Here is a 12,097-nt window from a genome sequence, read left to right as displayed (position 1 = left end):
AGTTTTTTTTTCATGTTTATTTTTCATATAGAGCTCTATGTAAAATCAAGGGACCACGGGGTGGGCCAATATTAACCCTGGGATCGTAATTTGAACACTCTTAGTAGAAGTCCATTAGACAATGTAACATGCCAAATATCTAAGTTCTATGCCTTTGGGTTTCAGAGAAGAAGATTTATGAAATTTACAATATATACATATAGGGAAAATAAGCCCCGCTTCCTGATGGCCATATTTTTTTGCCGAAAAAGAACTGCTTAAGCACTTTTGGTAGGGGGTCGCCTAGAGATAATTTCTACAAAATGTACATTGTATTTGAAATCCGACAGAAAGTTTCTGAGAAGAAGATTTTTAAAGATTTTCCTTTCGGTTGCCATGGCAACCACAGTTCTGTATTGATTTTAATTCTTTGGGCAATTTTGAAGGTATCCACCCAAAGAATCATTCCTGTGAAGTTTGGTGTCAGTCTGCCCAGTGGTTTTGAAGAAGAAGATTTTTGAAAATTTACACTATAGCCATATAGAAAAAATAAGCCCCGCCCCCTGGCGGCCATGTTTTTACCGAAAAAGAACGGCTTGAGCAAATTTGGTAGATAGTCACCTAGACATCATTTCTGCAAAATATATTTGAAAGCTGGCTAACAGTTTCTGAGAAGAAATTTTTTAAAGATTTTCCCCAAGGTTGCTACGGCAACCACAATTCTGCATGAATTTTAAATCTTTGGACAATTTAAAGGGGCCATCCAAGGATAATTCCTGTTAAGTTTGGTGTAAAGTAGTTTTGAGGAAAAAGATTTTAGTAGAAATTGTTGAAGGAAGACGACGCACGATGGACGACGGACATCAAGCGGTCACAAAGCTCACATTGAGCCTTTGGCTCAGGTGAGCTAATAAATAACAATTATGATAAGAGGCAGCCAGGCTAGGGGTTTGCATTACACCGTAGGTATCTAGGACATACACGGGTTCTAACATCTTATGTTCAATGTTTATCATCAAAAGCCTACCGATACACAAGTTTAAAAAGACACAAAACCGAGAGGGACAAGCCTTGAATCCTTTGTTGGAACCTTCTATGGAGCCAAAGAACATTTGGGTGAGCTAAAGCTAATGTTGTAATACCTTTCGGCCCAGCCCATCAATAAGTACATTATATGTGTCGTGGAATGTTATTTAGGGGCTTATGGACGTTGACGTCTTTATCGAGAATTTGCGATATCTGTTTACGTCTTTTTTTGGCAAGCGCTTAGAAAAAATTATTTGTAAACGTTCAAAGAATGATTTGTCAATACTTTGAAATAATGGGAGACGTACTACAATCTTCAACGATCAAAATTTCGTGGTATGCAACCGGTGACAATTGAATGTTCACAAGATATTGATTATTATGTGCGCCCTTTTACGTCATTTTAAACAGTGTAATTTCGATACCAATTATGCGCTGGCAATGCTTCGATTTATATTAGTTTGGACGATTCACTGACGGTTTCATGTATTTAATGTTTATGCTGGATTTGTACGTAACACCTTTGAGTTATGTAAGTAATAATTTCTTACTAATATATGAGAAAATACGCATTTTTGTCGAAAGAATTGAACGTGATATGTCATCGTATGTTTGTATATATGCGATGTTTAGGTACAAATATATCAAAATGAAGATATTATCATACTGTATTGCCTCACAGGCTTTAATCAAATTAATAAAATTTCAAGACATATATTTTACAAACTAGCCACCACTGGCTTATCAAGCAATAAAACAATAAGGAAATTATAAGATAAGTGTCTCTCTTTGAACGATATGCAAACATATGAATACAAAGTAAAATTGCGTCAAATATAAAATAATGAAAAACTTTCTTGTCAGAAATAAAATATGAGATTTTAATCTGTCTACAAGTAGCTGAAAACGTCTATAGAATTTATTTTTATTTACACACTTACTTCCGTCTATCATTTTTTTATTAAAACTGTAGTACCAAGTAAGCATTTCTTACGTACATATTTACACATTTACAAATAATCAATGATATACAAAATGTAAAAGATTTATCCTACTTAAAATACTATAAGAATTTTTAATACATAATAATGCAATTTCTGGATTTTTCAGCAAGAAGCCTACTTTCTCAGTATATTTAAAGCTGTGAATTTATATATTTTTTTAAGGCACTGGCTTCCAGATTTTGGCTAAAAATGATCTTTCTTTAAACTTGAAGTTTGGTCATACTGTGAACATTGAATATGAGTTTTTGTTTCTAAAATGCCAAATCAAGAAAAAAGATGCCCAAGTCGGGAATCGAACCCGGGGCGTAGCGGCAATAAAAACTTTCCCGCTGTCTTTACCAATACACCGAAAATGAATACACGTATCTCTTCATTTATAAAAATGTTTCATTTCAGAAGACATCTGAACATGACCTGCTACAGACAACTCAGAATTAATCATACATTCCGATTCTATTATGTTAAAATTTAAATTTGTATTTTCTGAGGTGAAATCATTCAAAGAATCTTTTATTGGTTCTATTAATGACTTAATGATTTGGTCTTATAATCTCACAAAATAAAGAAAAACTTTAATTTCATATGCTTCTAATTAAGAATAGTTATAATTTGAAATGTGATTGTCTCTTTTCTTGTCTCATTTTATCTTAGGACACAACACTCCTAAAGATCTCTTCCTCTGACGTCTGAACTGGAAAACGCCAGTAATGTTATTGTTATCACAAATATTATTCCAAGAATTATTATCAACACCTTTCGGAAATTATTGATATATGAATTCTTCCCGTTTATGATCACGACTGATTTATCGTTTTCTTTTGATTCATTGTTTGTGGTTTTTGTTTGGTTATGTCCAGCAAATCGTCTCTCAGTAGTGTTAAAAGCAAAAATCTTTCCATCTGTCTCGGTCTTTATGACTTTGCATTCAGGATTTGACTCGACAATCTCTATTGCACCTTTAAAGTCATCCGTTGAAATAAAGCTTCTATCTCCTAGGTGTACAGTGACCTTTTGTTCCAAATCAAGTAAACCATCGACAAATTGATGGAATGATGCTTTCGTCATTCTAAAGTGCTGGAGTGTCACTGTTTCAAGTGACGTCATGTTCCTTGATATCTGTACCGAACTTGCTGATGTCTCAACATCAGTTGGTAATTCTTTTGTAGACAAAAGGACCTCTAAGTGCTTCAGAGCCATCAGCGTTGGTAAAATCTGATTTATCCTATCTATATTAGCCAGATTAGTACATATAAGATGTTTCAATTTTGAGGAATTCTTTAACAGTAACAACACGTCCGCAATATCTTCTGTACTTGGGAACGAGCGTAGAGCACAGTATGTCAGGTTTTGGGTATTCAAACCATTCACAAAAATTTTTGTATCGAATGTGTCAAATGTCTCTAATTCTGTATGTGATGAAAGGTCGATATGATGCCCTTCACATTGTATCGCCTGCCCATTTTCTGTTGCACACTCTATGCTTCTTAATTCAATTTGCTTCATTTGTTTGCTTGCGGACAAAAAGGTTGCAAGACTTTCAAATGATTCGTGCTCTAGCAGGACATCCCAAACAGACAAACTTCTCAAATTATGGCAATTCTCTAAGGCTGACAGAAAGTTTGTACCTGGTGAAACAGTCCTAATCTGCAAACACGACAGGTTGTTAGCAGATTTGCATATAAGTCCTTGAACAAGTTCTGCTAGTTTACAATCATGAATACTGATCTTTTCAATGGTATTAATGGATTGCACTAACTGAAGCTCGTTTACAGTATCCTCATCAATATTAACAATATCTATTGCTTTAAGAGTATATGCATTGTCTATTAGAATACGTTTCAGATTGGTTAGATGGTGTGGTGGTTGTTGACACCCTCCTCTGATAAAAATGCACACAAGATATAATTTCAAGTTACCATGTCCGTTATCTTGGCTTTCTTTTAAGCAGTCCAACATTACAGATTGTAAACGCTTTAGATTGAAGTTCGTATCGCCATGATCAATACCTCCCATGTATTCACCTATACATGGATCCTCGACTAGAATGGATCCAAGAGATGACACCAAATTGGATATAATAGCTGGGCGCAACCCACTTATGACAGTAAAGATGGTTGACATTTCTACAATGTCTGCAACCGAGCGAAAGGTATTTGACAGTATTTTGCTAGTTTCTTGTAAACTTGTCGTAGAAATATAAAGTCCAGCAAGAAACTCTTGAAAGGTCTGATGAAGAAACGAGAAGCTCTGTTCTTGGCCCAGAATATGGTCTTCCACTTTGACTTGCGTAAGTATGCCTACCTGATGGCAATATTGTAACTGAGCTTCAGATATATTACAAGGTACTACAAAAGATTTATTTATAACGTATGGTGAATCGAGGCTTCCGCGAAATAAGGCATTGAAAGATAATTTCCCAAGTGATATTAAAAGTGTTTGGTTCTTCCTGCAGTTGATGTGTTTTTCAAAGCAGCCAGGTAACATGATTGGATCTCCATCACCCTCAGTCGCCGTACCAGGATATTTCTGGTTGGCTCTGCTGAAGAGAAGCTCCAACATGTTACTATAAACTTCACATTGTGAACTTCCTAAAGGCTTACCAGCGTACCAAAGACATATCAGTTGTAGAAGAACTATTGGAATAGATTTAAATCCTTCAAGTTTTCTTAGTTTTAGTTCCGTTTTGCAATCTTCTGGGTCCTTTTCGAGCCCATAGGCGTCTTTCAACTTTGCAATGACTAATTCGATAAGCCTATCCGCAGATTCCGTGTTCAAACCACACATTTCTACTTTTCTTTCGATCTGTTTCTTTGTTAATCTCACATTTTCTAGTTTCCATGGTCTAGTCGTAGTAATATAAGTGCAGTTATTTCGCACTTTTCGTTTTGGTATTTTTGAAGCTTGATTCAATGGACTTTCTGCTTGACTTGTATATTCGTCTAGTCCGTCAAGGAAGATAAGACAACGATGTTGTCTTAAGATTTCCTGAAGAAAATTTGAAACCTCATAATTGTGCCCTCCTGCCAGATCGGAAATAATTTCTTGTGAAATCATGTCGTCAATATAACTGTTAAGACGTTTGATATCACGCAGTGGAATAAAGAAAAAGAATTCAAAGCGTTTCATTTCTTCCAAATCTAACTCATCAAACCATTCCTGATCTTCATCTAATGGGTCATGAGCTTGACACCATGCCATAGCCATTCTTTTTCCGTAGGACGTTTTACCAATTCCAGATGCAGAGGTGATATATATCTCATTCAGTTCCCTGGTTTTTTGTTTGCTTCCTAGTTTTTCATGAAAGAGTTCTTGATAATTGCCAATATGTACCCTTCCGTATGGAGTTGCTACATACATTTCTGGCTGAACATACAGCTCAACTAAGTTTTCATCTGTGTTTTCTTGGAGTGGTGAAATTGGAAATGTGCTATGTCGATTGCGGTAATACTTTATGAGATCAGCTCTAAATTCTGAAATACCGAAAAAGTGTCAACGATTCATTCATTTTATTCAGTGATCGTAACAAACGATTCGAAATTCTAAAATCAACATGAAATTGAAATTTAGATCAGACAAAACGTAACATTACCGATTTTATGTAAAATGTGTGGTGTAAAAATATTTTGCTAATTTGCTCGTTTCTACACAGATAAACTTGTTACTACCTGATTTTTTTCTAAGTTATCCTTCAAACTAGCTTCCATTTCTCTGACTTTGTGTTTTGTATTAAGGTCCAAGCCAGTAAGTAATTCTGTCATCATCCTTTCAAAATTCTCGCTATCTTCTATTATTACCAATCCACTCGTTTTGAGCTGCAGTAAGAAATGTAAAGTACACTTGGTGTGACTTTAAAAGAAAATATGTCCGCTTCATAAACAAAACTGAATTTTTACAATAGGGACAATAAGATCTCATCTCTTTTACATATACTTACAGGACCGTGTTCCAAACGGACCTAAAGCCATGTGACTGTTTGATATCTTATACACGAGAATCGCTCAATTCATGTAACATTTTGTTTGTAATTTCCTAGTGACATGTTGGATTTTAATAAGATAAAAAACATCGAAGACAGAAAAACAAATGCTTTCATCAGCACAAAAAGTCTACTTCTCTTGACCAATACTGCCGTCAAACAATTAGTCCTTATTATAGTATGTATCTGGCCCGTGAAAAAAATATTAGAGAAAAGTGTTTTAGAAAAGTATCAAGACCCTCATGCAGACGCGTTGTGGCGAGGAAAGCACCTATTTTCATGTCTTCTACGCTTTTTATTTTATTAAAATCTGTTAAGAAACAAGAAAACTATAAGAAAAAATGTGACCTGAATCGTGCAATTTTCATCGTGTGTGCGATGCGAGTTGGCTACCCTGAATGTAGAGTAATGGGAAGAAAATATTCGAAAAAATATAGAATATGAAAACAACATCATATTTGGTTAGCATACTTCTTTGCATTCGCATGAAAAAGAAATTCAGTTTCTAACAGTTGGCAACATTTATTACGCCCTACCCTGCCATCCCCACATAAACGACACATATCAACAACTTAAAAGAAATATGCGCGCGCACGCACACAAATGCACGTACGAATACATACGCTATAATTACTAGTAGTATTGAGGATGTGAGTCAACAATCCCTGATAATATTGATAAGAAGCAAGGTAATTAAGGAGGATATATAATCTCTAAAATATAGATAAAGTCTTATCTAGTCTTAATAATTGATCTACACTTCAAGTGTCGTGTTAAGATTTAGAGAATATCACGTGATCGCCCAAATTGACAATTTGATTATATTATGAAACTATGTATTTGATCTCACAATCACGGTCGGGTAGTATAATGTTATTTACAAGGTTAACGTTTTGTAAAAGCAAACCAGTGGCCCGTTTGTTATGTTACTATTCAACATAATCGAGATTTCAAAATCTGTGGCTATGACCTAAATTTCACTTGTATCCGCTTCAGAGACAATGGAAATAACACATATAGTCGTAATGTTAATAAACTCCTGGGCCAAGCTAATAAAAACAATGACAATTATACCAATATGCGACAGGAATCTTTGTTTGGATTTAATAGCTTCCTTTAACAAAGGTCTTTTTCACCGATCTAGCCGGATTTAGATTTAGATTTAACTTACACTGGCGTAACTGTACATACATACACATATATACATGTACTAACATCGAAAGCAAACAATTTTCATATAGAAAGACTATTATAGGACTAATTGCAATAAGTTAGCTGGTTCTCAGCTTGCCGAAAGCTCACTGAACAGAAAGCAAGGTAAAAACCTTACTCGAAAACTTCTTTTTCCTTATTTAAATAAAATACTATCGTAATACCCACCCGCCGAGACGAGCCAAAAACAATACAGATTTAATTCCAGATCTGTATCAAGTATTTGCATGAAGGCGTCTGGCATCAAAAGAAAATAAACTATCACCTTTATTTCATTTTATCGAACTTTCTGCACTCCCTCAATATCTCTGGTTAAACTCCTAATATTTTACCAAAGATGTTCACTTTGTATCACTGGTAAAAAGCTTGTCAAATTATTTAAAATTGAAAAGTGACGGCGAGAAACTGGCCTTAAAACGATCAAGCATGTTCAAAAGTATGTTTCATATTTTTTTTTTTTTTTTTTTTTTTTGATTTAACGTCGCACCGACACATGATATGTCATATGGCGACTTTCCAGCTTTTAATGGTGGAGGAAGACCCCAGGTGCCCCTCCGTGCATTATTTCATCACGAGCGGGCACCTGGGTAGAACCACCGACCTTCCGTAAGCCAGCTGGATGCTTACTCGCTCGAAATGTTTTATCACTCGGCTGGCATTTGTGCAATATTTAGTAAATTTCTAGATCTTTAGATTTCAAGTTTCATTATAAGTTAGTTGAAGAGATAAGATCTACACTGTAACAAACTTTATCCGCTTTCTCAAATAATTAAGGTTACGAAGAAGTCCTAGAGAAACAAAAATCAAACAGCACCAAGTCATAGAAAGAAAGATTTGTTTGACATGAAAATTGAACAGCATGTAAAAGATGTTTATTACTTTACGAAACAAGTGTCAGTATACTGATATAAACATTGAATTCCAGAAAATGACTGCCTGTAGGGGCCCCACTTCCGGACAGTCAAACCCCTTTAAAAACTCACCATTTTCAACGAACTGTTACACATGTTCGTTTTAATGCATTTTCAATGGCGTGCGAGTGGTGAAATTTCACATAACAAGGTGAAACACAGTTTCCAGCAATTGTTTATCTTTATTTCTTTACAAATGGCATTCATTTTCAAAGGGAAACAACTTTTTCTCGACGATTACTTAAAATAATCGGAAAAAGTTGTTTCCCCTCCGAAAATGAATGCCATCTGTACCTGAAGTATTCCGAAAAAGTTGTCTCCCTTTGAAAATGAATACCATTTGTAAAGAAATACAGATAAACAATTGCTGAAAACTGTGTTCCACCTTGTTATGCGAAATTTCACCACTCGCACGCTATCGCAAATGCATCAAAACGAACATGTGCAACTATTCTTTAAAAATGGTGAGTTTTTAAAGGCGTTTAACTGTCCGGAAGTGGAGCCCCTTTAGGTGGTCCTTTTCCGGAATTCAATGTCTTTATAAGTATACTGACACTAGCTTCGTAAAATAATATACATGTTTTACATGCTGTTCAATTTTCATGTCAAACAACTCTTTCTTTCTATGATTCGGTGTTGTTTGAGTTTTGTTTCTCAATGCCTGATTCTCATCCTTAAGTGTTGTAGATTTCTTACTTGTTTCAACTTGCGACATGCCTCCTGTGCGTCCTTGTTGTTTAGTAAGTACCCCTTATCCGACAAAAGCTCAACCAAAATATCTATATGCGAACTGAAATCAGCTGCCTCAACACTAAGATTTGAATGTCTGATGTCCCTTCCTACTTGTCTTGCCTGGAAAATGATTAACAGATGAATGGCGTTACATAAAATTGGTAGACATGGGTGTAATATAGATAAGATTTCAAATACACGTATGTCTAAAAAGCCACTTTTGATAACATATGAAACCCGCCCGCTTAGCTCAGTAGGTAAGAGCGTCGGTCTACGGATCGCGGGGTCGCGAGTTCGATCCTCGGGCGGGGCGCATGTTCTCTGTGACTATTTGATAAACGACATTGTGTCTGAAATCTTTAGTCCTCCACCTCTGATTCATGTGGGGAAGTTGGCAGTTACTTGCGGAGAACAGGTTTGTATTGGTACAAACCTGTTTTCAACTGAAAAACTGTTGAAAAACGGCCTTAATCCCAAAACAAACAAAATTTGATGACATATGAAAGAATCAGAATCTTTATAGTATTGTATTCTAGGCAATGGAAGAACTGGAACGTTTTATCTAAAACATAGAAGAAAAAAATATTGTCATTTACCTTACAACAAATGTTGTCTTTACTTGACAAGTCGTCATCCATTTTTTCCTGAAACCCTTTGTGATTTATCACAACGTTTATTATCCCGTTAAAATCGGTTTTGTCCAAACACGTGACATGCTCATAGCCTTCCGCTGACATGTAACATTTGCAGATTTCAAATGGATCCACGTTCCACTTTCTCGAGTCCGTGTTCTTCCATGATGGGATAAATCTGTGAATTCTTTTGATCTGGTTACATAGCTCATCACAAATACGTTTCGGGCAAGGCCTGTGTTGCTTTGTGGGTTCATCATGGAATTTACATTGATTGTTTTTAAAGGTACAAATGCCTTTAGTAGAACAATGTAGTAAATTTTGAATACAGCAAGCGTAACATTTAGTCCCCTGAGGTATACCTTTTGTTTTGTAGATATCATCTAGTGTGTTATTTTGAAATTGTTCGACAACGATATTTACAAATGGTTTTAAAGCTTCCCTTGTAATATATAATGCAAAGTGTGACTTTAGCCAATATGTCAGTTTTTCGTTGGGAACTTCGTAGGTAGACATACTGCACTGTTTATACTATTATATAACTGTTAGCAATATCATTCTTTATATCATATCACTATTGATTGTGCGTCCTTTTCGTAGCGTACCTACAAGTATGGACAAGATAAAACATTTATCGACAAGGAAGTAAACTGTTTCTTTGAAAACAATTATCTTTTGTCTGTAATTCATAAATTATTATAATTCATCAAATATGCTCTTTTTTACCAAACAATACCTTTTCATACATATTTATTACACTATATTACGTAAAATACGGAAAAGTTAAATCAATTTAAAATAGGATAGATTGTGAAAGTAAATATTCCCAAAATGCTTTGTTCTAATTTAAAATACTAGTTTTAATCGCATAAAAACTTCAAAGCATTGTTTATGAAAAAAGTAAAGTATTGTTATCAAACAAAACCATATTCCTACAGGCAACGGGAAGAAATACTTACCATTTTCTGTTTCGCCGTATTCCTAGCCTGAATTCGAAAACGAGGTTATTTTATATTGGTTTATCTAACACGCACGATTAAGAGTAGTATAAAAATAGCAACGTTTGATATATGATATTATAATTATACGTATATTTACTAGTTAGTGTATATTACAAAACTTGTTATTGAAATGCACGATGCCATTTGCCGAGCAGTTATTGGAACTGTTAAAACACACATCACCCAAGTAGATAATCAAAGTACTGAAATTACAGAAAGGCTGGCTACCTCAAAAACACTGGATGAAATCTGTGCGGGAAAGATGTTTGCAAAATCTTAGATATTATGGGTTTTCCATATCAAACTAAGGCGAGCATAGGGTATTGATGTGATGAACCATCTTCATTAATTTGTGAAGGTAGTGTAAGGATATTACAGACTACAGATGGTGAAAACATGCATTGTGTTTGCTTCATTAGGGATAACATAATTAGTGAGACAAACGGCACATAATGCTCACTTGGGAATCTGAAACCATAAAAATTAATATCTTACAAAAAAGTCAGGTTCCGAGAGCGTAATCCAGTCAAACCACATAGGATAATGAACGAAACTCATAGTTTATTTGAGAAACTTAGTTTATCAAATGTAAACCATGGTTTACGGTCGATATATTAGGATTAAAATATCAACCATGAATTTCGGGTGTGAACCTGCGTTTACGAATCTTGAACCCCTCTATACAAACGTGAGCCTAGGTCTATGATCTTGAACCATAGTTTACAGACGTGACATGTATGGAAATCGTCCAATAATTACATGAACCCAGGTTCACAGTCGAAAAACTAGGATTAACGATGGATAAACTAGGTTTTTCAAACTTAAAAGCATGTAAACCTATTCTTTCGAGCGAAAACAAAGGATAACGTCGTAAACCATAGTTCACACTCGTAAACACAGGTCCACGTTTGTAAACCCAAGTTAAAGTTCAATCGAGAAAACTAGTTTATCGAACGTAAACATGGCTTCAAGAGCGTAAACTATGGTTTACGCCTGTTGTCCTATGTTTTCGCTCGAACATATATGTTAGTATTCGATAATCCTAGTTTTTCGACCAAGAATGTAGTTATTGGATTATTGGATTGCAGCGAACCATTGTTTACGGGTGTGAACCTATGTTTACGGTCGTAAACCCATTTTCACGGTCGTAAACTTAAGTTCTCGATCGTTAACATATGTTCACGTTCGTAAACTATGGTTTACACTCGTGAACCCTGGATTACGCCCGTAAACATAAGTTCACACTCGTGAACTTAGATTAACGACCGAAATTCATAATTCGTAAAAAAAAACTAGTTTAAAGCTGGGTTCACGGGCGCAAACTATGGTCAACGCCCGTTTCGCTCGAAAATAAAATATGGGTAAGTATTCGATAAACTTGGTTTTACGTTCGAAAAACCTACTTTATCGGTTGTTAATTCTAGTTTTTCGATCATGAACCTGGGTTCACGTTATTATTGGGCAATTGACGTGCCATAACCGTTTATATATGTTTATAAAGAAGCAATAATAAACATTGAGGGACATAATATCAGATAAAGTATAAAGGTAACAAACACAACATCTATACTTCGATATGCAAAGCCGCCGCCCGCCCCCCCCCCCCCCCCCCCCCCACGCACAC

The 12,097-nt window shown here is 35.4% G+C and overlaps 1 protein-coding gene across 1 annotated transcript; it reads right to left on the bottom strand.

Moving 5' to 3' along the window:
* Window positions 1-1,669: 1,669 nt before the first annotated feature.
* LOC123549242 (uncharacterized) lies at window positions 1,670-10,514 on the bottom strand. The gene is made up of 5 exons (XM_045337165.2): window positions 10,432-10,514; window positions 9,437-10,077; window positions 8,805-8,960; window positions 5,675-5,821; window positions 1,670-5,479 (listed from the first exon to the last, which is right to left on the bottom strand). Exon 5 carries the CDS (start codon window positions 5,364-5,366, stop codon window positions 2,673-2,675), a length of 2,694 nt encoding a protein of 897 aa, XP_045193100.2. The 5' UTR covers window positions 5,367-5,479; window positions 5,675-5,821; window positions 8,805-8,960; window positions 9,437-10,077; window positions 10,432-10,514; the 3' UTR covers window positions 1,670-2,672.
* Window positions 10,515-12,097: the final 1,583 nt, after the last annotated feature.

Source organism: Mercenaria mercenaria, chromosome 6, assembly GCF_021730395.1.
Source record: "Mercenaria mercenaria strain notata chromosome 6, MADL_Memer_1, whole genome shotgun sequence".
In the NCBI taxonomy this organism is placed as follows: domain Eukaryota; kingdom Metazoa; phylum Mollusca; class Bivalvia; order Venerida; family Veneridae; genus Mercenaria; species Mercenaria mercenaria.
This window is presented reverse-complemented; position numbering and strand designations above follow the sequence as displayed.